A 26,250-nucleotide genomic window follows, 5' to 3' on the forward strand; every position below is an offset into this window, starting at 1 on the left:
CTTCATCCTGTGCCAGTGTGCGAGTGCTTGACAGACACCTCACACACCAGTTGCCATTGTTCTCCCTGGGTTGACTGGTGTTCAGAGTGACTCATGCTGGCTGGGGGCTCTCTGGTATTACACGTGTGCTGCTCCACTGCCTGCCCCCAGGTCACGTTTCCCTGTGTGCGCCTGTGTTTTACTGTGTGTGTGTGTGTGTGTGTGTGTGTGTGTGTGTGTTTCAGGTAGAAAAGAAATGACTGTATGATAAGTATCTGAAAACAACAGAAAAATTGGGCATTGCTGTGTCTGTGTGTGTAAAACAGAACAGTCAAAGATAATGACGTTGGACGGCATTCGGTTCTTCCTCTGTATTGCCCTCACCTGTGTTCTTTGTTTCATCCCAATTATCCCTCCTTTTTGTCCCATTTTGCCATTTATATTCCCTGCACTGATGTTATCTTGTTAGTCCATTTGGTCCTCAAGTAGTACGGCCGGCGTTTATCCCCTCCCATCACTTGCACTAGCTCTGCAAGGTTGACCTAGGTTAGGGAAAGATGCTGCAGCGTTCATCCTTCCGCTGGCTCCCTCTGCCCCCTCACACAGTCCTCAGAGCACAGTGCCGTCCATTGCCATGGCAACAGCGGGGGAGGTAGATGGAGAGGGCTGTCTAGAGTGACAGCCTTGACAAGAGTCTGGACCCTCAAATGACCCTGGGGGAAGGGAAGGAGAAAAAGAGGAGGAGGAAGAGAGAGCGAGCCAGGGAAAGGTCAATGCCGTTACCGTCACGTGTGATTACGGTCATGAGGTTCAAGGGCATCTGCATCGCGACCTTTCTCTGTCCCCTGATAAAGGTCAGCGCTGCAACACAATGGCCCATTAAAGACGCCTAAATAGGAAAATCACATCAGGGAGTTTAAGATAAGCATTTCCTTTGTTTAAAACGTCACTATTTGTGTATTGAAAACAGCTTATTTCCCCATTCTTGCTTGTCATTGCAGCAAATGAACATAGCCTAATTGAATTTGTGCAGCTCATTCCTTGCCTATGTCATTGGGCAGCTGAAGCAAGTGGGGATGTCATCATTACTGTGCATTGTGCTGCAACCTGTGTTGCATCACGCTTTTAACTAGGTCACTTCTTCTCTGTCTCCGTCCCCCTCTACTCTCTTTTTTTATCAAACGTTACTTGGTTGTGTTGTATCGCAGTCCTATCTCTACCTCCCCCACATCTGTTTAAAACCAGGCTGCCGGTGTCTGGGGGCTAATTACGCCAGGCTAAATAGTCTCTGGTGCCAGTAGCTAACGTGTACCAGCAGATGGGCACTGGTGTTGCAGGGCAAGGGGAACATGGCGTCACAGGAAGGGAGGGGAGGGGGGATAAGGCCCTAGGTGATGCCCTGGCAGACTGGCTATGTGTGGGTAACAGCCGTGCCACCTACTCACCATCCAGCCACCCTTATTGTAGGTGTGAAATCACACTTTGTACTCACTTAACTTACTCCTCATTGCTTAGGAACAGTCCTAAATCTCTGAGGACATTCTACAGGCCCTCTTTCTTTACAGTAGTCACAATCTTGTTAATTAAGGTTGCAATAAGTAATATTTGACCACTGGGTGTTAGAAAGGCTCAACTCACAGCAGCGAGCCTCTAGCTTTCTTATCACTAGCAAATGATAAGTTATTTGTCATTATTGGCCAGATACAAGTTTAATACATCCATAAGCTATTATTTTTTTTATCCCTGGCTGTGGTCTGTTTGATTTAGGAATCCTTTCACATTCTTTTTGCATCCATTTGTTTAGGTCAGCCGTATGATTCAACAAAGATACTGCAGATCAGGATTCTTTGTGTGATCTGAAACGCTAACAGCCATTTTTACATGAGCGGGAGTCGTTTGATTGCGTGCTACTCCTAAAGGAAATTGCTAAATGTATCTAACTGTTAATTGGTCCTGTTTGATATGCCGAGTAGGGCTGCAAGTGATGCTGGTTTTTATCATTGAATAGCCTATGGTCTTTTTTCATGTAATCATTTGGTCTGTAATGATAATTGGCGGTCACAAATTACTATGTTTTTAGATTTTCAAAAATGAAGTTTATTAACCTGTATAGTAACCCAAGGTGTTTAATTTACAGTGTAAAACAAGAAGAAGACGGCAGGGCCTCACTTTTTACAAGTCGCAACAAGTAAATGTTTGGTGTTTGGTGACTTAAATCATTCATTTTTAAATGCTATTTTTGTTTGATTGATTTATTATCTGAGAAGGACAATAATGCAATGATACTGACTGAAAAGCAAGCAGCTAGACCAAGGCTTTTTACTGAAAGGACTTCTCTCTATATACTTTACGGTTTATATTCATGTTGGTAAAGATTTCAACATCTTTGCAGTGTAGCTTTTCAAAGTGTGCTCTTGTACACACCTCACAATTCAAATTCACAAATGTGTAGTTGCATTGGGTTTACTTTATCTAAAGCTCTCCAGTGTTCCGACAGTGTCCTCAGTGTGCCCCCACAGTGTGCCCGCTCAATGACCTCTCCCACTTCCACCCTCAATATCTTTCTCAGTCTAATTCTCTCTTCATCACTCTATGTAGGTCCAATTCACAGTACGTGTGTGTATGTACTGTTTGTATGTCTTTATGTGTTTGCTTCCTGGGTGATGGTGCAGTGATTGAATTAAGCACTCAATTTGCTTCATCTGCGAGAGTATTCCTTTGCCTTGACATTATGAAATAAATCCCCACTAGCCTTGGAATAGCTGCAGCTGCACTTGTGCTCCAGTGTTGTGTCTAGGACAAGTTTTTAGGGGCCTCCTCTAGTTTGTTATGGACTGTTTATCAAGTACACTGTCTAGAGTCAGATGTTGCTGGAGTTTCCCACTGTCGGAAGGCCAAACTACTGAAAGCTAGCTGGTTGAGGATCAACTGTAGCAGCAGCTGTCTGCGGAGTCTGCAGGCAAGGCTGCTGTGGCTCCCACATGACATGCAGTCTCCACACTGCAGCCTTTGAAGCGCCTGAACTCTTCACCCCTGTCTGAGGAGGTCGGCGAGAGAGCAGGAGAATAGAGAGATTGAGAGAGAGAGAGGGAGAGGGAGGGATGGGGGCAGGGATGGAGAGATGCAAAATAACAGGGAGAATTGGGGATAGAATGCAATAGCAAGAGAGGTAGAGGTGGTAAGGTTGTCTTGTCACTTAGACTACAGCCGTTCCTCCTCCCTCTGTCCTTCCCCAGCTCTTCCCATCCATCTTTCCTCTATCTTCTCTCACCCTCGGGTGGTCTTTTTCTGGCAATATCTGACAGTGTTTATTTTTCTGATACCTCTCACTGCCTCACTGTCCGTCTTGTCATTCTTGTGCTGTCGATGCATCAAAGCATAGTGTGATAGAATGGCTTAGCATGCATTAAACGTCATGTGGCTGTAGTTTGTCCTGTAACACCTATGGTTTACACACATCCAAAACGTTTGTCAGGTCCAAATAGATTCGAGTAGACACTTGAGGTCAATGTCGTTGACTAAAAATGGAACATCACACAAACCCCAGTCACTTTGATTCTGTCTCAAAAACTGAGCGGGCGGTGTCAGAGTCACGTTTAGCACTTTATACTTGGCACATACAGAACATTACAGTTATGGCAACAGTGCACGATGCAGTTACCATTTTATGATTTTGATATACGACTTTGTAAATTGTTGTTGAAAATTTTAACACGGTAACGTAAATTCACACAGGTCTAACGTCACGCAGTTTAACGTGTTGCAAGATTGCTGAAGCACACGGGTAGAGCTGCCTATCATATACTGTAGCAGCTATGTGTGAATTTGTTTATCTAAGGCAATGTCAAGTACATATATCAACCTAACGGCGGACATCAGAACAAAGTTGGAACCGTAGATTGCCTGGCAGGAGTTTGGGGAAACACTCGATCCGGTTTGATATGTCAGATGCAGAATAAGGAACTGGCTTTTGTGAGTTTCCTCCCCATGTTTACCTGAAGATTAAACACCCTAAAAACCTTACATATGTTTCATCCGATAGACCTGCTGTTATAGTGACAATTCACTGCTCACAGGCAACTCTGGGATCCTGTGCTAAATGTAGGCGAGCTACAGTATATGACACAGGTGTTAGGGTTTCTGTTGCGTCTTTACTTAACTCAGATGATCATCGGTATTCCAGCACACAGCGTCTGATGCGTTTACAGTCATGAATATTACAAAGTTCAGAGCTGCCGGTGTCATAAATCTGCTGCCAACTATCATCTATCGCTACAAATCGAAGCTGCGCTAAGGGTAGTCATGCTGGCCACTGCCTTCATTTGCCGATAGCGGAAGTATAGATGCAAAACAAAAGCAAGCAAATCAAGCAACATGACACAGAGTTGTCCGTTACCTCTCTGAATTAATGGTTAAGCAAATAAAAGAACTGTTCTAGCAACTGCTTTACATACAATAATGGATGTTGTAACAAAATACAGAAAAATGCTAAATGTTAAATATACTCAATTCATTTTTTCTTTAACAGTTTGCAATAATAACCTCAAAAAGCTCACACTGATATCCGTGTTTTTAAAACGGAAAAATATTGGTGAAATTGGAACAACAATGACTTTCAAAGCCATATTTGGTGATTGACAGGCAATTTCAGACTGGATTTCACAAACACATTTGCACACACACACACACACACACGTTCTTTCTGTATCCCAATGGAAGCTGTTGAAACAAAGAAGAGACTTCTACACCAGAGGGGATGACACATATGTGCATAGTAACACACACACACACACACACACACACACACACACACACACACACACACACACACGTTGGATTCAGGCAGACGGAGGGCTGCTTTTTATGGCTTCAGAACAAAAGGTCATGACCTCAACCACAAAGCCCTAGCTATCATCAGTGAGGGAGTATGGGGATATTTTCCTTCTACTTTGTGACAGGTAGTCTTTTGATCTGGTTTGCCACGATGCTTCCAACATGATTTCTTACACACATTTACGTTTAAGTCTTTCCTCCTCACGTCATATAACTTCTTTGACCGCGTGATCTCTCTGTAATGGCGCTTTGGTATGCAATCTTGTTTATTGCATAGATCGTGGAGAGAAGTACATATGGTTTGATTCTCTGTGTTTTTGCCTGCAAGTGTGCATGTTTCAGTAGCACAGCAGCCCACTTAGCCCCTGCCGTTAGGGGCGGCAAAGCAACGACAGAAGCACGTGTGTCCCTTGGTTGACCCTGGCAGTGCAGTGCCCCCTGCCCCTCTGCCCCTCCACCTCTCCCTCCCTGGCTCCACTAGGCCTACTCTGGCCACCTGGTTAAGAGATTAGTAGTGCTGATGGTTGTTACTGTCCCCTGAACTGAAAATCAGGGCGATTATTACTTCTTCTTCTCTTTTTTAAGGACTTTTTCATACTAATAACTAGACTGCACTGTTGTATTATTCAAATTAGGTTATTAGAATTATATATGTGAATGTACGTTGCAGGTATGTGTGTATTGTCCCATGGCCAAGGTCTGTCAGTGTTCATGAACAGTTTGATTGGTAGCTTGACTTAAGAGGGGTCAGAACGCAGTTTCAGCTTAGGTTTACCCACATAAACAATGTAGTATACACTTACACAGATCATACACTCATTCAAATGTCTGCATGCTTACACATACACTCTTGCATGTTCACACATGCACACAATGTAGGTCGTGCTCCAGCCTCTGTGACTCACACTCTGCCCGTTCATCAGAGGAGTAGAGAATGCGAGGGGAGGGGTGGCAGGGTTAGCCCAGGGTTACTGCCTTGTATCTCCCCTCCTCCTCCTCCTCTGGCTCTCTCCCTCTCTCCCTCCCTCCCTCCTTTTTCTCCACCTCCTACTTAGCCCACTGCTCCTGCTGCTCTGCCAAATTCATATATCCCGTAATCGTGCTGACTCGCCATGTCAGAAGCTCAGTATCAAACCCCAGCACTCTGTTCTGCCCCTGCTCGTCGCCAAGTTAAGACATCGCTTCAATCCGTTTCTCCAGTGGAGACGACCTACCTCAGAAACACAGATGCCACATTCTCTGCTATTTTTAGCCCATTCAGTTTACAATAAGTGAGCCCGCCTTCATGAATCCTTCTCATTGTTATTCATCACAAAAGAAAAACCTCAAACTATATTTCAGGAGTCTTTATGTACATGCTTATTTAGAAGTTAGCTCAAGATTTAATCCAAGACTTAGTTGTCAACCTCCTCAATTATAAACATACCTACAAGGCTGCTTAGTTCATATTTAAAGTGCTTCAGTGTCCTTCCTGCTCGCTTCAGTGAGCATGCACGAGCTGCTGCAGCCCTCCCCAACGGACTCTGTGACCTGCCCATGCCCTCGTGCCCTAATAATCACACAGCTAGGCGCTAACTGACGCGGCTCAGCTTTGGAGGGAATGCTTGTGTTTGGACTCTCATTTGCATTTCCTTACTTTAGCTTTAATTACATTCACCCATTTACCTGTGAAGCCTTAAGTATGTAGGTCCTAGTTTTGCAGGGCATTTTTGGAAGGTGAAGGATGGGGGTCAAATTTTGTGTCAGAGAGTTTCACAACAGTTTTAGATACGATAGAAAGAAAACGACAGACTTATTTTCAATTCTAAATTGTACATTATGTAATTTTTGCTTGTATAAATTGATCAGAGGTGTGAGGGAAGGAATTAACCTTTTAGTTGGGAGCAGAATAAGCAAATCTAACAATGATAGACAACATGATTTTAAGCCTGTATTTGTTATTCATGTGCAGCTTTTTCAACCCAGTATACACATTACACTGGGTTACAGGAATGCAGAGATGCCATAATTGCTGGGTTTACTGCACTTCATTCAGCCTAAATGAATCCGTCCATAAGTTAAATGCTAATGCTGTTAAATGTTCAAATCTCTTAAATCAAAGTCTAACCAGTTGTGTGTTTTGATCTTTGTCCACAGAGAACAACAAAGATAACCAGTACCAGAAGGTGAAAGTGAAGGCAGAGCCCATGGAGGTGGACCCAGTCCCCACCGAGCTCACCACACCTGCCTCTCACCTGCTGGCCTTCAGCACTTTAAGGGCGAGTGAGAAGAGTGATCCAATGAGCAACCTCACAGAGACGTTGGCCCGCCCTCAGAAAGACCTCTTCTCCCAGGACATATCAGTCAAAATGGCCTCTGAACTACTTTTCAAATTGTCGGGTATGTTCTCCCAGAGCCAAAATACATATCTGTGAATACTGTGGGGCCCACACTGTCCTCTCAACAACAATAGACGCACTATTCGTACACACGTGCACACCATTATGTCTTCTTATCCCTGCGGCACCACAGTGTAAACCTTGGACTGTTTGTGATACTTGACTATAAAACCTACATGTTTCCATTTCCATCCTCTGGTGGCTCTGTAGTAAAGTCAAGGATATGTGACATGTAATGTCATCCTCCTTTTTCCCTGTATGGCCATGAAAGTGACATTGAAGCAGCAGACAGCTGTTTGTATTGCAAGATAAAGACAGAGCTTTGAAGTGGACCCATTGCCCCAGAGAAAAGGTGTGTGTGTGTGTGTGTGTGTGTGAGTGTGTGTGGGGGGGTTGCGTGCGTGTGTGTGTGTGTGTGTGTGTGTGTGTGTGTGTGTGTGTGTGTGTGTGTGTGTGTGTGTGTGTGTGTTGGGTCAGGCTTGTAGTCCTAGACTGTGGCTCTATCCAGCTTTTGATTGCTTCACTTAAATGCCATATACAGAAGCCACCTTGTTTAAAATCTCTCTACCCCCTTTCTTTCGCTTAACACATATTCACACATTTGCACATTGACAGTCTTTCTTTCCCACACAGTCTGCCTCGTATACATACCTTTACACACTCACACAAGGCCCCATGGGGAGCTGTGTCTGCACAGATGCCCCCTCCTCCCTCCTCCTCCTTCTCCTCCTTCTCTCATTCTCTCCCTCTCCCTTGACTCGTTTTCAAACATGCCGGCTCAAGCACACTTGGCTGCACACGCTCTCCCCCTGCACTTCCCCTCCTTCCTCCCTTTACATTTCTCCCGTGCGGCATCTCCATGGCAACATGGAAAGAGACCTCTGTCCTTGGCGAGCAGTGTGACGGAGTGGGGTGTTTCGGATGGGGGGTTGCGGTGGGGGCAGAGGATAAGGAGGGTAGAGAGGGCAGCGGGGGTACACAGCGTGCCCACCCAGGGAGCCGGGGCATCGCTAGCCTGGCAACTGCGACAACTACCCCCCTGGAACTTGGTTCTATTGTTTTAATATGTGGGGGACTGGAACAGAGTGGGCTGCTGTCACACAATAAGCAATCAATATGAATTACCCAGAGCAGCAGGACCTAAGAGACACATCAGTAACCAAGGTCGCTCTGAACACTGATGGTTGCAGCTTTGAAATACACTTCAGTACATTGCCTTGAAACTCACACATATGGCTCCTTTCTCAGGCACTTTGTATATTGCTTTTTACAGGTGAACAGTGAAAATCTATGGGCTGTGCTTTCAGTTGAAAGTTTAGTCGTGGTATTGTGCTTTTTTCTTTTCCTCTTCCTCTAATTTAGTGGTGGTGGTTGATCTAATACTACGTGTTCAATCTGCAATTTTGGGCTCTTATATTATATTCAGCGTCTTGTTATTATTCATTCACGGCCTTGTGCCTCTGTTTTGGTACCTAATGCTGTGTCAATGTCAAGATGGCAGTAACCTTTTGGGGAACACGAGCGTCTCAGTTCTCGCCTACACTGAGGTTGCACAATCACAAGATTATGTGCACCTGCATGATGAGTTCTGGCAGTAAATATAGGCCACACCTACGCCAATTTGGCAGAGAAATTACAGGTAAAAACCAGACTGAAATGAGCCATTAAGAGGGTGTGCAGGCTAAAAAGGGACACTGCTTACACTGGAAGATTCATTTGGAACAAAGTAAAAGAATAAACAATTGTGCATCCACGCCTCACGGACAAATAAATCTAGCAAACCCTTCTTTGCATAGCTAATATTTGTGTTTAGTTTAGATCTTTTAATATTCATGATGATTTATTTGTAAAAGTGTTCTGTCTGGATGCTGTTTTAAAGATTTATTTACTGGGTGAACAAATATGATGCAATGCGATTCTTAATGTATAATGTTAAAACAATGACAGAAATTCCATCCTCTCTTCTGGTCAAATGTTATTTTCAATCGGCACCTGAAGGAAACATAACGGCAACCTGGTACGACAAGCAACAATTAGTTTTTTGTTTTAAAAAGTACTGAAAGGTAGATTTTGGCACGCCACCGCCGTGTATTTTTGAGAACCCTTTTTTTGTGTTTGCGTTGTTGAGCTTACCGTCGACACACAGGTCTACGCGGCAGAGATACTCCCACTACTCCAGATGGCAAGTGTGAACCCCTGCTGGCACGGCAAGCCTACAACTTTACCAGCCAAGCTAAACCAAAGTCATGCAGCAATCTGTCCCCTACAGTGACCCGGTGACCCGAGTGCTGCAGTGTTTTTGGACATTTATGGGGCCCATTGAATAATCAGTAATGGCATATGGTTATTAGCACAATGTACTCAGGACTTTACTTAACTTAACTTACTACTTACTTTTGAACAACATACTTTTGATTAATCGATTTTTTTGTTTGTGTTTTTGTAGAAAAAGTCAGCAAAGCCAACAACCACAAAGACAGTAACATGGTGGGAATACACAGGTGAGTTAGTAACTCAAATAATCCGTTTCTTTCACCTACAGTGTCTGATTACTACAATTATGAGCAACCTTTTACATACTATTCACTGCTATCTCAATATCTTGAATGATGCATTACATTTTATCCTTAAATATAGACAAGATTATCAACCACTTCATTATAAATATTTGATATTATGTGGCATTATTATGTTTTATTTATTTCAGTCCATTCCTGGACGAGTGCTTCAGACAATCACCCTTTAACTCACGCTCCAAGAGCTCTTCCCCTGCAGAGGCCAGCTCCTCTACAAGGACTGCATTCCATGGTAAGACACGTGTAAGATGGACACACACACACACACACACACACACACACACACACACACACACACACACACACACACACACACACAGAGTAGAACATAGGCATAGAGTAGATGGATGGGCATTGTCCTGTGTGTTTGCCCATAATCAGGGATGTGATTGACAAAAAAGGGCATGTAAATAATGTTTACACGCTCTCACCACTCTCGCAGTAACGCCAAGGGCAGCGCAGACCTGTTGGTGCCAAATTGGAACTTGTTTTGGGTGAAAAGGGTGTGTGGAGACAATAGTACGGGCTGAGCTGGAAATTTAAGTAAACAAACCTTTTTTTTATGGATTTACGTGATTGAAGAGATTATAGGTGGGGAAATCCCGTCCCTGCATACTGTGTCTTTGTTTGCTAGTCTCTGTTGTTTTAGCATTTTACACAAAGGTGATCTACTCCTAAGGAAGATGGAGAGGTAAATAATGGTGTAATAAACAACAGCCTCACCAGCACTGGAGCCTCCTGCGCTGAAACGTCTGCTCTCCCACAAGCATCAACACCTGCCCGTCCTCAGGGGCATGCCGGTCTCCCCGTTCTCTCCTCTGTAGCTCCACCCGGCCTTTCTGCAATTTCACACATTTCCCCAACTTGAAGGTCCCCGCCCGGGGCATCCCCCGTCTCCCCTGCTTCCTTTCGTTGGCAGTGAGAGATCCAGAGGTTAATTAGCTTGTGCCAGCTTTGCCCATCCCTCTGCCAGTTAATGAAAATCTGATTGGCTTCTGGGTGTCAAGGGTGTCCTGAAAGTTAATTCGTCCAGCCCACCTTGACTTTCCCTTGTGTTTAGTGCTGCCGAACCTGCCTCTGCTCTTGCTCCTGCTCTCTATTTTACACTTAAACTGCCTTGTGTGTCTCCTGCTTGTAATAAAAGAGAGAAGGAGACAATATGTCTAATGCTTGTCCTTCCATTTCAATTCCTTCCACCTCTACCCACCACTGTCTGTATTCATTTAGGCGCAACATTAACATCTTAACTTGCATCAACCTGTAGGTGTAGAAAACCATATCTGCCTATAGAAGCCAAAAACTTAAATCTTTCTACTTGCATTCATTCCGACTATTATTAATCCTTAACGTTATAGATAAAAGATGAACTTGTGACTTTCCCTTCAAGGGGATAGAAGACTGAATGTGTGTCTGTGTTATGTGTCACATTAGTGATGCAACTGGCTCTCATCTCTATAAAGTCCGGGGTTAAGCACAGTCCTTCTTGTCTTGTTTGCATGTGTGCCTCTGTCCAGCTCGAACAAAACTAATTAAACCATTAACCACTTCAAGGCCCCACACAGCACCCTAATTGGCTTAATTATCAGTGTATGTGCCGGGCCGCGGCCTCAAGTTCCTGCTTGTTGGCTCCTCGTCACCTCGTGCGCCCGAGTCCTACCCTGGTCTCACTTGTAAGTCAGGACAGTTAATGCTGTTATGCGCTCAGCCTCGGCTAGAAGGCCCTTAAGAAGGTCTGGAGTGCCCTGGATAAGCCACTCGCAGATGGCGAGCCTTGAGAAGAGCAGTTTGAATTGCCTGTCATTGTCACATATCAGGGCAACGGTGAGAGACGGACTCCAGCTGAGGCGGAATGTCAGGAAGCCGTGACCTGCACATTTCCGGAGGTTGCAGCAACACAGGTTTCTATACATGCTTTGGTGTTTTCTCATCTTTGCCACCTCTATGACTTGTGGTGTGTGAGGAAAGACTACCACACATTATCTTTGTTGATCATTTCAGTGTGGTTTAGGGTTGGGGGCAGTTTTCCCCTGTAATCTTTCGTCCTTCTGATTGACAACATTTTCTGAAAAGAGACATTTTAATGTGAGTGACAGTCAGAAAACTTTCACAGCAAGATAAAGCAGTCATGCTAACTGAAGTCACACAGATGAACGTGATGCTGGCAGCATTTCCGGGGAAACATTGTCAAGACACCCCCAGCATATTCCAAGTGCTGCCGAAATGTCCCAAACGCCTTCGATATCAACTTTGTTGAATTGGTCCACTTGGTGGAAATCCTCACGGCATATCATAGCAACATGGTTGGAGATGAGCTGCAAAACTGGCAGGGACGATCATCGTGGCTGCTCCCACTGACATGCGGGCCCTTGGGCCGTCATATTTCTGTAATGAAAGGCCACATACTGGCTCAGCAGCCACCGCCATAATTGAATGGAGGGGGAAAGGCTGCAGAGCCGTAGCAAAAGCTGCAAACCTGTAAGATTGTGGAGTGGGTGGAATTACAGAGGGAAACTGAGTGACTCCTTCCTCCTCCCTAATTTCTGCTCCCCAGTCCTGCCCTTCACAACACCTCCCACCTGAGAACATGAGACGTTATTGACAGTTCAGGTAGAGATTCCCTTTGTGGTCAGTGGTGGTATTTTTGGGGGCTCAGGTTTTTCCTAAATCATGTTCCATCTGTACGAGGCTGTATGAAGACAATATGTTTCACAGAGCAATTTATGGAATTATAAGTACTGTAGATGGACTGAGGACTTGAGCAAGTTCTGCTTTAAAGTAAAAAGTTGCTTTACCATGCAGGTGATCTTTCAAACAGACCTACTGGCACAGTCGTATACTGTCTGTGATCACAAATGCTTGTTACAGTGGTGAGTCAGAGAGGTGCAGTAGCCAGGGCTCATGTGACAGCTGACTCAGTAGCAACATTACGGTAGGCTCATGGATCAATTCATACTCTGCTGTTCATAGCCTCCATCTGGGAATGTCGAGACAACATGTTCAACTACAGTGTCTGGACTGATTTAGATGCAGCGAGAGTTAATAAAAATGAGCCAATATACTTTAGTGCGTTGTGATGGTAGCTGCACTATTCTCTTCTGAACAGACTTGGTGTATGTTGGAAATAGAAATACTTGGACATACAGTGCAATAATAATGAAAGGATATTGTCTAGGGTTAACTATAGAGCAGTTTCTTACTTCTTCCACCAGCTTCACTCCCAAACTGTCTGATTAACTAAAGAGCCAAGTGCGTTTACCCTCTCTTCTTTTGGACATGGCAATGACGTGACCCAAGTGAAAGCGAATAAATAAATGACAACAAAATAAATTCATTTATTTTCGTGGAGAGGGAGAGGGCAAAAAGGGGATTAAATGTGTGGAACCGATACAGGGGAAAAGCTCCAGGGTGTATGAGTCAGTGCAACACCAGTAAAACGTCCTTCCGCACCACCGTCCAAGGCCAATGCATCTGTTCTTTAACACTTACCATAAAACCTACCACTAAATGCCAAAAACATTCTTTGCTCCCTTTCCTCATCTTGCGTTTCCTGCTCCGTTATTTGACCCGCTTGTGTTTCACGACTCCCCTCAATGAGAAAGGAAAACTCTGGCTCCTGAAATCTACGAGAGTTTGTCATTTAGCTTTTCCTTTTCTTTTTTTTTCATTTGCGATGTGAAAGGTGTCAAGTTTTGTGCGCATTGATTTCCATCTGCAAAGAATCAAAAGTTTGAATGAGTGTAAACAGAGAATGGTTTGTGTAGGTCTGAGCTAAAAGAGTTTGTTTACTCTTTTATGAACGCTGTAAAGGAAATCTCAAGAGTTGCTCATAGGTTCCTTACCCTTTTTCTGTGCTTTGCTTACAAAAGTGAGTCAAGGTCATTGTCTGTTGCAAGTCCAGTGAACAATGTTGGAAAAGTAAAAATCCTTCCTCTACTTCCAGAAGTCGTACTGTAGAGTGACTAAAGCATTGAAAAGGTGAGGTTGAATGCTAAGAAATAATGTACATGTTCGAGTACTTCTAAAACATGTGAAAATCCTCTCATTCATGACTTTGAAGGATAGAGGAAAAGGGCAAATAACAGACATTGTTACAGACATAGCAAAGAACTCGTTTGTCACTATTTGGCATTAAAAAATACATTAACACTTCATCACACCTACGATCAATACACACAGCATCTAACAAAAGGCTGCAGACAGGTTTCAGTATGTGGGGAGTACGTTGGCCCACGGAGTATCTGATTCATTGGAACTTGAGTGAATGAGTCATTTCAGTGGCTCACATATGTCAGGAAAGATCAGGTTTAAGATATGTGTTACATTTCACAGATTCTGTCAACATTTTACTTTTTGGCGACTTCTTCTCCAGAGTAGTAGGCCCACCATGATTTCTGTTACCCATTCATCAGATTAGATGTTGCAAAAATGAAAGCAATGTTGTCTAGTTTTCGTCATCTGTTCCATCTTCTGTCATTTATCCCCCTCCAGCCTTTCCTGTGTGTCTGTGCACTGGGATGGAGGCCAGAGGCAGAGTGTAGTATGCAGACTGATTAGCATGGATAACCACACAGCCTCCATAGGAGGGCTTAAGACTGATAGGTAGTAGAGGGAGCATAGGCACCTGCTCAGAAAGAGGCTTTTGTTTGACATAATTGCATGGCTGTTTTGGAAACTAACATCTCTTAGATTTGAAATCTCAGGTAACTATGAAAGAAAATACAGCATGTGGTCCCTTGTGTGCTCCTCCACTTGTCTAAACCTGCATAAATCAGAGGAAAGATAGACGAAATTCCAGCTTTGATAAGAATTATCATCACCTCAGTCAGTGGACGCAGACTACACACACTTAAATTGTGTGGTCTGGTTTGACATCGCGGATGCTGTGTTTTGAGTTATGTCGTGATCATTTCACATCGCTTGATCGACCTGCAGATGCTGTTGTGTATGAGCGCGTCACTCGTGAATGATGAATATGTCACTGTGTGTGTGTGTGTGTGTGTATTGCAGACTCAGAAAAGGGTGATGGGGAGCCGGGAAACGGGATTGCGCAGTGGAGACTGAATGAGCAGCTCTATCCCTGTCCCATCTGCGGCAAGGTGTTTGGCAGACAGCAGACCCTCTCCAGGCATCTGTCTCTACACACAGGTAGACACGCAGACATACACACATATACATTTTGCATGTTAATGTGTAGATCGTGTGTTTTTGTTCGTGTGTGCCGATGTCTTTTCGGTCCACAGTAAGTTAATAAGGTTGACTTGACTACATTACCCTTCCTTTAAAGAGATTACTACCATGATTAGTCTCACTGGGAAAACTGCCCATGTAATTATCCAGCTAGACGGATGCCTCACTGACGATCTGCACTCACACTCCAGTACTTCTGATGCAGCTGCAATTGGTTCTTTGACTTTCTCTCTCACACACACACACACACACACACAGGAGACGTCCTCAGGAGGGTGCTGTGTCTCCCTGGTGTCCTGATTACGCTCTGTTTTCAAACTTGGCCCCTCAGAACGCGTAATCACTCCCCACTCTCCATTGATCTACGGCGCCCCATCAGTGTCTTCTACAGCCTGACTCCCACTCCTTATCACAGGGAAAATAAACCAAATGTTCTGCCTATAACTATATTTTAGTGCAAGCAAATTAACACTGGGTTAGAAATGAATGTAACCTACTTGGGAAAGCGGAGGACATCGCCGAGCATGCAAATGGAGGCGCGTGTAAGAAATGCCCCCACACAATTGGGCATGGCTCGCACATTTTGCGTGCAACACACACATGCAGGCGCACACACGCCATCTGAGAGGGTTGGCTGTGAACAGCTTGGCCACACCACAGAGAGCAGAAGCAGGGGCATATGTCAGCGTGATGGTCTTTTTGGTTTCCCCAGCGACATAAAGGTTGCCTGGCTTCATGTCCTTGGGGCAAATACTGTGTATGTGTGTGAATGTGTGTGTGTGTGTGTGTTTGGGAGTGATTGTGTGAGTGTTTCCAAAGGGTAGCCGTGAGTGTTACATTGATGTGTACAAAGCAGGTTGCGTCTTTGCAAATACAATTAAATATGAAAGCCTATCTGTGTGTGTGTGTGTGTGTGTGTGTGTGTGTGTGTGTCCTCATCCTCATAGCATGTACACGGATATACTGTGCATAGATGTCAATAACAGACAGGAGGGCAAATGTGTCATCTGAGGTGTTTTAAAGTAACTCAAGGTCTCGTGTGTGTGCGTTTGTGTTGCAGAAGAGAGGAAGTACAAGTGTCACCTCTGTCCTTACGCAGCCAAGTGCAGGGCCAACCTCAATCAGCACCTGACCATCCACTCTGTCAAACTGGTCAACACTGACGCCGAGCAGATCGTCAGTGCCGTTACTGCAGAATCCGCTGAGCGCAAGAACTGCCCCTACTACTACAGGTAGGAAATAAAGGATCGAAAGCAAAAGACGACGTCATCTCAACTTACAATGTCCCACGTCACTACCGGAACTCAGATTTCACTACCTGGAGTAGTATTTGACTTAGTATTTGTTATCTAATGCACAATATTTATTTTTATTTAGAGGTCCATTTTTGAAACAGCGATCCCCTCCTGATCTCACTTGCCGGGTATCGTCTCTTCGAGGCCCCGGCCGCCTCCTACCAAACCTGAAAAGCCCACTGTGATACAATTTGCCAGCAGCATCAGGCTGAGCTGGCAACATCTGCGGAATGTGAAACCTCAGTGCAGACCAAACACTCGCATGCTAGCCAATGTGTTGGAGAAGGACCAATCGAAAACAAGCTGTCAGAGCAGTTCAGGACCCATGTGTTTGTCTTACTAGATGTATTTCTCCGGCACGGGAACTTCAAAGCACAATGTGCCCTCTTTAAATCCAGATTCTCTATTTGTATTTCCATTCTTATTCATTTATAGCCTCCTTTTTCAATTATGACAGTTTGGAAATGCTGGAATTTCTTTCAAGTCCCACTCCTCAATGGTTTGTGTAGGTCTGAGCTAAATGCTCATACATTATGCAAGAGTTTGACTTAAAGCCGGCTTTGATAATGTAAACTTCACAGAAGACGCACGCCCGTTTAGCAGCCGTGTTTACAACTTAACTGATGTTAAAATAAAACCCTTTAGTACATGAATAACTTAACTTAAATGTGAATGTATGTCATAATAGACCAGTCAGTCAGTTTGAGTGTGTCTGCAGGTTTCCCTCCTGTGTTTGAATTTGGTGCTGGTACAGAATTTCACTTTGAGTTGATGAGATAAAAGATAATTAAAATAAAGATGTATTCGTGGTAGCAGTTACCAGTTGGTGAGCGCATAGTAATACAACAGCAAACTGTCGTCTTCTTTTTTCACAATCCTTTCTCCGTTTCCTCTCTGTTCTCTGTCCAGCTGCCATGTGTGTGGCTTCCAGACGGAGCTGAACGCCCAGTTTGTCAGCCACATGTCTCTCCATGTGGACAAGGAGCAGTGGATGTTCTCACTCTGCTGCAGCGTCTGTGACTACGTCTGCATGGAGGAGAGCGACATGAAGAGCCACATCAGTACTGGACATGCAGGTAGAGAGATTAACAACGCTGCTCTGAGCGACGGTGACTGTTCAACCGGAAATAGCTGTAGTGTCTTTGTGTCCTTCCCTCTTGCAGCCTTTCCAAAAAATAATTGAATAGCGCACACACACACACACACACACACACACACAGGAGACTATCTATCTATCTATCTATCTATCTATCTATCTATCTATCTATCTATCTATCTATCTATCTATCTATCTATCTATCTATCTATCTATCTATCTATCTATCTATCTATCTATCTATCTATCTATCTATCATACGTTACATCACTCGTGTGTTCAGAGTGCAGTCTGTTTGTGAGAACGGGAACTGTTTCATGTAACTTCATTTAAAATTGATAAAAGCACAGTTCAGCATCCAAGGACACCGTGACTCTGAAAGACAAGGAGTCGGATCGGGTTTCACAAACAAGAATCAGACAGACTCCTCCAGCTGACCTTCTTTGGACTTTTAAAGCTGTTGGTCTGAACCCCCGGTGGTCGATACGAGTGTTTTTGTCTGAAAAGCTTTGTCCAGTTTATTGCTGATGTTTTTTGCTCATCCGCCGTTTCTCAATATGTGTGTGTGCTTTGGCGTGCACATGTGGGTGGGTGACATTGTCCAGCCTAGACGGCTGAGGGGTCTTTTAGGGGCCACAGCGGCCTTGTTTATCTGGGAAAGTTGGCCCTTATCGTGCCTTAGGGGGAGAACAAAAATCAATAGGCCTTGGGTCCTTTAGAGATGGGCTGGGTTTACGATGCCACTTTTAAGTCTCTCTGCCTCGTTTGGCATTCATGTCAGACCCACACAAGATGGACACCAGGACCAATTATACAAATACAGGTACAGGAGGGAGGCTCAGTGCTCGCGCTCCCTCCATCTCTCCTTTACTGTTTTCCTAAAAAATCAGTCTAGCCCTGTTTGGTAAACCTTCTGAGGTGAAGTCTACACCACCACTTAGAGGTGAATTCTGCCAGACTATAAGAGGCGAGGTATCTGGTCAACTGTGCTCACTTCAACATGCCCGGGGATGAAATGGCTGAGCCCAGCGGGTGTCAGGGTTCAAGCTGACCCCCCGCCAAGACCGGGCGCCACATGGAAAAAAGGGTCAGTCGGGTGCCCTCCTCAGTCGGGGGTTGGCTGAATTATCTGCCAGCATTTGTTGATATCGGCGTCGGATACATCTTTTTGCGTTTTTTTTTTCTTTTCTTTCTTCCCCTGCTTTCATACCGTGATTGTTTCCGGGCAATTGCAGATGAAGCTACGGCGTTAAAGAAGACTTTCAGCAGAGGTGTCCTTCAAGGTTAAGGCTAACTGCCTTAGAGATGAGTCTCTTTGTCTATTGTGTACATTCTGTCTAGCATTAGCCCTATGGATACTGTGTGACAAGGCAGGCAGATGTTAAATAGCAGACCGGAGTGTAGATGAGAGCTTTCTTGTGCTGCCTGAATGCCGTGTTAGAAATGCTGCTGTATACGACCCTGGTGCCTTTAGATTTGATTGAAGGTAATTAATCAGATTTTCTATGTATATAGCTCTTTGTATGAAAATGTGTGCAGTGTATGTGTGTACATGCCTTTATGTCAACCACTGTACTCGCCCGCGCGTGTGTGTGTGTGTATGCGCGGCTGTATTAAAAAGATAGGTCAGCCATTTCGCAATCTGTGTAGGCTCTCTCTCCCTCCTGAGTGAATGCCCTTTGTTGAGCTGTGCCCCGAGATGCTCCCGCCATCTTAGCTCCTTCGGCCATGACCTGCACTCCACACCCCTACACACACCCCCCCAGCCCCCCCTCCTCCCACCCTCCGCCCCCTCCCGTTCTTTTTCTCTCTCTTCCAGTGAATTGCAGACGCAGAGAAAGAGATCAATACGAGCACACCGCATCTTGATTGGACTGGCAGCAGGGCTTCAGTCAGAGGCTGTCTGCTTGTAGTGTGTGTGTGTGTGTCTGTGTGTGTGCATGTATTTGATGCAGCGAGTAGATTCTTTTTTTTATTTTGGCATCAGTCGTACTAAACAAGGGTTGTAGGATTTAATGCAATACATTTGAACTGGTTTGTCTGAAGTGGGAGGATGAATGTGCGTCAGTCTCCCTGATGGTCAAGATGACCTTGTGTATCCTTGCGACAGATATGAAGAAAGATTATGAAGATATGTCCCTTTCTGTCCTCCTGTGTCCAGGTCTGAACTCGCGGAGTCCTCTCAGTGAGACCAAGAGCACCTCCTCCTCCCTCTCGGCTCTCAGCGACTCACTCAATAGCTCTGAGGGTGGAGATCTCACCCATGGTAACGAAGAACTCAAGAACTTGCTGGCCCCTCCCTCCTCTGCAGGCAGCCAGTCCAGCTCCGGAAGCCACTCGGGATCGGGAACAGAGGATAAGTCTGACAAAGGCAAGGAACCGTGCGGGGGCGTCATTGCTACCTGTTTCACAAGCTTCAACTTGATAAAACAACAAGACAAAATTCACAAGAAGATGAATTTAAATATCGATTTTGTAACCATAACCTGCATTGTTTCTATTGGTTTGTCAGACAGCAGTATTCCCAAATGCTGCTGAGGCCCTTTTGGCTTGTGTTCATGTACATTCTGTTCAAACACAAGACACTGACCCAGGCTTGAATTTAGAATGTTTAATTTCCCATTAAGAAGTAAAACAACTGGAATGGAACAAATGATGTTGCCTGCATCTTAATTTCCAGTGACTGTAGGTGTAAAGAGTTAATAATCAGCTTTTTCCTCCTCTTCAATCAGACTCGGATCAACCTGGAAATGGCCCTGACCCGACTTCATCTAACCCTGTCCTCCTCGCTGCTCCCTTCTCTCCAGGCTTCGAGTGCGTCTTCTGCAACTTTGTGTGCAAGACGCGTAGCATGTACGAGCGGCACCTCCAGATCCACCTCATCACGCGAATGTTTGAGTGTGACATCTGCCACAAGTTCCTCAAGACGCCCGAGCAGCTGCTGGAGCACAAGAAGTGCCACACCGTCCCCTCCGGAGGGCTCAAGTAAGGAAAGCAAGTACAGACAGAGGTTCCTAACTTTGCCTGTCCTCTCCCCCCCCCCCCCCCCCCCCCCCCCCTCCCTCAACCCTGTACCTTTGACCTCGCAGCACATAAACACACACACTCACATACATCCATAGACAGACATCAGGGGTGTGCCAGTTATGAAATATTGAAATCGCTGACTCCACCTCCTGACTCCCAACCTCAGCGACGTGCTCCACTCAGATTCTGCCCTCTGCTGCCGCACTCGGAGTTTAGTTCGCTCAGAGTTTGGTGGCCTTTCAAGCACGCGAACCAATGAGTAAAGAGTTATGTGAAGCAAGCAGAAGCGACACAACACAATGTGCTGTCTGGCTCCATTTCTACTCCAGAGCGGAACAGCAGCCCCGGGAATTTAAGGCTGCATTCAAACCTGCTTCATTTGGAGGACTTACTCCGAACCTGAAGTGTCCCCCCCCCCTTCTTTCTGAGTTTAACCCTTAGTGGACGAACTGGTAGATACAATGATAAAGGTAATCGCTGCGCCTCTACTGGCTTGGGGTGGTATTACACTTTGCTGTGCACACACACAGCAGCCACCTGGCCAGCTGAGCGCCGTACAGTTCGCACCTGCAAGTTTCTGCTGGTGAGACAAATATGAGGAACACAGCGACCAAGTTAATTTAAAGTAGATTCTATGTATTCATCTTCAATACACTCATCTACCTACACCCAGCTCCAGCTGTAGTTTCTCTCTTAACTATACTTTATTAGACTGCAGAAGAGAGAGCAGAGGAGACTTTTGTTCCATCGCTCCAGCATGACAACAGCCATGCTAAAGGAAAGACACACACACACCCGTCTCGGTCGGCACACCCCCCACAGGATGATTGCTCGTCACCATGCACGTTCAGGAAGGGACGCCCCGATTAAATTAAGAACACACGTAGCTCCACGTTCTCGTCCAGACAGTAAATGTTCAAAATAATTTCCCGACTGCTCGTCTGCTCCTCACATTCTTCCCTCTCATCTCCATTACTCCCGACCCTCCAGGAGCCTCCGCTGTACCGTCACATGTTTACTTCCCTTTCACAGCCTGTTGAGTCGCTTAAAGTCCAGCACACACCTCACACACACCACACACCTCACACACACACACACTGATGATGTTAGGTTGTTCACATATGTACATGCACATCCACCGGACGCAATTTGGGATCAGAAACCGCTCATCTAGGAACCAACAACAAATTTCTTTCACATTTGTCAGTTTGGTCCATTTTAAGCAACATGTCATTTGTTTTCTCCCTTGAGTTGCTCTCATATCTTACGGTCTGTGCATGTGCAGAATCATTGATTATCATTATGATTATGGCCTCATCCTCGTCATGAACAAAGATCTGTGTTCTACATCTTTTGTTTTTCCTGTGTAGCCATTAGTGGTGTAAAGACAGTTTGATCACATGTGTAGCCGGTGTAGGTAACAGAACACAACCACACAACAAGCCCCCTTTTGTAGCCAGTAACTAGTGCAAGTGGAGGACTTGTTAGGTGAGTGTGAGTGAATAAATCAATGTAATGGGGTTTTATTACAGTTCCAAGTGTCTGGTATAAATGTTTTAAACCCAGCCGGTTGCAGTAACAAGGGAGCAGAATCTTTGTAATTCCACCAGGTTCACACAGCCTGTTCATTTATTTATATTAACCATCCAGCAGAAAGAGTTTAGCTCAAGCCCGGGCGCTGGAGGAGCTCACGGACGGCAGCAGCAGCAGAAGTTAGAGATAAACAAAATAGTTGTGTATTATTCTTTTCTTTTTTTTTGATGTTTCAGATCAGTGTGTACACTTGTATACACTCCAGCAATGTGAAGTGTTTCTATATATATATATGTAGGAGTGTGTAGAGAGGGAGAGAGGGCCTTGACCATTTGGAGGTTTTTCTGAGGTAATTCTGTTCTGCAGGGTTTGTGAAGCGCTTTGGGGCCCAGAGCAGATGAAAGGTGCTATTTAAATGTAAGTGCCACTCCATTCCTTCATTTCCCTTCATGTCCTACTGCTCCAATCTTTTCTTCAGTCTGTCTCACACACACACACACACACACACACACACATACACACACACACACACACACACATACACACACCCTCCCCTCCCTCACACAAACACACACCCACACCTGATCTCACTATTCTACTCTACCACACACATACCACCACCAGCACACAGAGATGTACACAATACACACATTCCAATACCTGTTCCTTTCCTCTTCATCCCTTTGTGTATTCAATTTGACGGTGTTGTGTGGTTCCGTGTGTACAGTACACTCACCCTCAACTGGCTTTTGCTTGTCTGTGTCGTGCCATCTCTCTCTCTCTCTCTCTCTCCCTCTCTTTTTCCATGAGTCCAGGTGCCCTTTCTGCATCTACTCCACCAATCGTCCAGCGGCCATGGAGTGCCACCTGAAGACGCACTGTAAGATGGAGTACCGCTGTCGCATCTGCCAAGGATTGTGGCCCGACCAGGCCTCATTGGAGGCACACGTGCGCGGCCACCGCCTGGGCAACCACTACAAGTGTGAGCAGTGTGGCTACTTGTCCAAGACGGCCAACAAGCTGATCGAGCACGTGCGTGTGCACACAGGCGAGCGGCCCTTCCACTGTGACCGCTGCTCTTATAGCTGCAAGCGCAAGGACAACCTCAACCTGCACAAGAAGCTGAAGCACGCGCCGCGCCAGACTTTCGGCTGCCGAGAGTGCCCCTTCACCACCACACACCCCTTCGTCTTCAGCCGCCACCTCAAGAAACACCAGAGCGGAGGAGCCGGGGGGCCGGAGGGGGGCGGAGGAGGAGGTGTCGGAGCGGGAGGAGGGGAGGAAGAGGAGGAAGACGAGGAGGCGGGAGAGGAGGAGCTGTCGCTCGAGGGCTCGTCGACAAGGAAGAGCCAGGAGCCCTTCCTCTTTGGCGGAGGAGGAGGAGGGAGCAGCGGAGGGAGTGGGAGCAGCAGCCCCCTCATGAGTCTGACCGCGTCCCAGGCCCTCCAATCTGTCGCCCTGTCGCTCACGCTGGGCCGGTCCCATCAGCTGGACGTCAAAGCCCCGCCCGTCCCCCAGCACCGACTGGTCAGCGCCAACGGCGGTAACACCGCCAGGAAGCTCAGCGGCCCGGGCGGCGTTGGCGGCGGCGCTTCCCTCTTCTTCACCTCCTCCCACAGCATGTTCGAGCAGTACAGAAACTGCGAGCGGGCGCACCTGATCCCCCTCACCACCCTGTTCACCCACAACAGCCGCTTCACATTCCACTCCAGATGGCCCGCCGCCACGTCTCCTTTCCTCTTCTCCTCCACCTCCCCGTCGCCCTTGCTGTCTTCTCCCTCACCCGCCTCCCACAAACACTCCTTCCTGGCCTACCTGGGACTGATGGAGAGGGCCAAGACTGTCTGACCTCCTCTTCCTCTCCCTCCTCCTCCTCCTCCCCCTCCCCCTGGCACAGTGGCGTGACTGACGGTTAACCACTGCAGCGGGGAGCAACGTCTTTTCCAATCAGACCAGCAGAATAAGCTGGACCAGACAAACATATTGAAGAAAAGAAAAAACATTTATAAGAGAAAAAGGCTGTACGTGCTAAAAATGCATTTATATCAAAAAGCTGCTTTTCTTATCAGTTCTATCAATTGAATTATTACTACTACAACTACTACTCTCCTACCCTTTTTTCAGTTTTTAAACGTCTGAATGACCTGGACCCAAATGCATCACCTGAGGAGACTAACGTATCTCAGTTTTATAGATATTTTTCGTTAGTTGTTTGACATGATAAATGTTGAAAAAGAAGAAGAAACAAATCTTGCAAGTGCTTATTTTAGTGCATTTTTGTCGATTTGCTATTATGCATCAAAATAGCATGCCTGTTTCTGTGTTTCAACTAGCTTTGACGTCATTAGGAAGCTAATCCGAACTATCCTGAAGTGTTAGCGGTGCAAACATGGACAGAACCAATGAAACGGAAGGCTTTTCTTTGTAAAAGGCTCGTTTCCAAAGCAACGCCTCAAACCACGCACTTATTTATCTATCCTGTACATAGTTTTATAGCCCCTCCCCCTCCCATCGTTTTGATTTCTCTTGGTTTTTGTATAATGGTGAAACCATAATGCATAGTTGCTGCCTGATGTCACTTCTGTCTCAGAAAAAAAAAAATGTTGCTTGTCCTTGTAAAGGGTTTTTATCCAACCGGAACAGGTTCTTTACCTACCAGGCACCCAACCGCTCAAACAGCAAATAAGCTGTGACGATGTAAATATGGAGAATATTCAGCGTGACCTATGAGATGAACAGAAATGTATACATTTAATCAATCGGATTTGAATATAAATGTTGCCAACGTTTGCACTCCCAAGTGAATAGTCAAAGGATTCCCCTGGACGCGGGCGGCGCAGGTAGAGACGCTCTTTGTTCTTTCTGAGACCAGGTGAGTATCAGCGTAGCAGCGCATGCAGGACGACGTGTCGCGCGCCTACACGTAGGAGAGATACACATGAGGTCACTTGTTTATGTGGAGGCGACCGGCCAGCGGGTCAGCGTGCTGCCCCGCAGCCCCCGGTCGCCACAGGCCGATTCAATGGTGCTTTTTGGAGCTTTTTGTAATTTTGTGTAAAAAAAAAAAAGAAAAGAAAAACTGTTCCAAAATGACTTGAATGAATGTACTTTTTTGTTGATGTACATGGAAAAGTGATGCAGAAGTGTGAACGGGGAGGCCGTCTGTCTGCGCTGGGAAAGGCAGAGGACGCTCGCTGGCCTTCTGTGTCTTTTCTGTTTTTTCCGTTCGGTTTTTATGTTTTTGCTTTTTTTGGTTAATTTTATTTTATTTTATTTTTTTACTGAGCCTTTTTTTCCCCCCTCCCATTGTAATAAGACATTTTCTACTAACATTCATAGAGAAACCCACGGTGAGCAGATCTCCAGTTGGTGCAATGAAGAAGCGAGCCGTTCACCTGTACAGCGTCGCGTTAAATAACGGAGTGGCTTCCGCTCGCCCCCCGGCCCCCCCTGCCCCAGCAGACACGGTACTGCTTCTCTCTCTCCTCCGCTCAACCTTCGACTTTAAATTGCACTTAAGGTAGTTACATTTCAAGCCAAAAGCACTTAGACCTTGTATTTTCCTTTATTTTTGTATTTTTTGAAAAAACGTGCAACTTTAAAAATCCACCACGCCACCGCGATGTGAAGTGGGACAGTAAGCTGGGAAAGTGCTGGCTGGAAATGAGTCAATCAGAGCCGCGGCACGGAGGCATCTGTGGTGGTGCAGGGGGTTTTTGCCTCTGCGAAATTGGAGAAAGTAAATGAATACAAATTGCATGAATTAGACAGTAGAGGTCGAGCTCTCCCTGGGAACTAAAGCTCCCAGGCTAAATTGTTTCAAGCCAATTTTGCACTGCAGTGCTGCACTTTTTGATTATGAGAATATGTATTTATCGCGTCTAAAATGCTCAACAACAAAAAAAAAACGAAGCATGGTTGCGAGATAGGGCAGCGTAGTACAAGTGTTTTATTTTGAAAAGCTTTACCCGTCGTCTACAGCGCTTGTGTTCCTAAGTGGTCTTCAAGCCAAAACGGTTTCTGATTTGTAAAGGGATTGTTTTTGTTTTCCTCACCTTCTTTTGTTTTGGACTCATGTATTCTTATACTGAATCGTTGTTATCTTTATTTTTCTACTTAATATTGTTTTAAAAAAAAAGAAGTCGATTGGATGGAGAACGAGCATTGTCATGACCAAAATGTAACTTAAGGCGGGATGTGATGTTAGGATGGAATCCGTCACGTCCTGCCCCGGATCGTCTCCCCCCCCCCCCCCTTTACACTGAAGTTTAGTTTGTTCCTTTGTTTTTTCCTTTTTTGCTCTGTTCTAATGTCTGGTATGCTGTCTTTGGAGTGAAAGGAGCATC

The 26,250-nt window shown here is 45.5% G+C and overlaps 1 protein-coding gene across 2 annotated transcripts in view; it reads left to right on the forward strand.

Annotated features, from left to right (window-relative positions):
* Positions 1–25,893, forward strand: part of znf827 (zinc finger protein 827) — a 57,863-nt gene extending 31,970 nt beyond the window's left edge. Inside the window, exons 7-16 of one of the 2 annotated variants that reach the window (XM_076147929.1) lie at positions 6,949–7,191; positions 9,637–9,691; positions 9,898–9,998; positions 14,774–14,911; positions 16,014–16,185; positions 17,158–17,324; positions 19,506–19,715; positions 20,152–20,329; positions 22,271–22,321; positions 22,720–22,828. In XM_076147929.1, coding sequence (XP_076004044.1) covers positions 6,949–7,191; positions 9,637–9,691; positions 9,898–9,998; positions 14,774–14,911; positions 16,014–16,185; positions 17,158–17,324; positions 19,506–19,715; positions 20,152–20,329; positions 22,271–22,319 — 1,313 coding nt within the window. In that variant the 3' untranslated portion in view covers positions 22,320–22,321; positions 22,720–22,828. Of the gene's footprint in view, positions 1–6,948; positions 7,192–9,636; positions 9,692–9,897; positions 9,999–14,773; positions 14,912–16,013; positions 16,186–17,157; positions 17,325–19,505; positions 19,716–20,151; positions 20,330–22,270; positions 22,322–22,719 lie in introns of both variants that reach the window. The other variant, XM_076147930.1, reaches the window with a different exon arrangement.
* The last annotated feature ends 357 nt before the right edge of the window (positions 25,894–26,250 follow it).

This window comes from Genypterus blacodes, unplaced genomic scaffold, assembly GCF_046128005.1.
Source record: "Genypterus blacodes isolate CSIRO-AG114 ecotype Tasmania unplaced genomic scaffold, CSIRO-AGI_Gbla_v1 ptg000039l_1, whole genome shotgun sequence".
NCBI classification, from domain to species: Eukaryota; Metazoa; Chordata; class Actinopteri; order Ophidiiformes; family Ophidiidae; genus Genypterus; species Genypterus blacodes.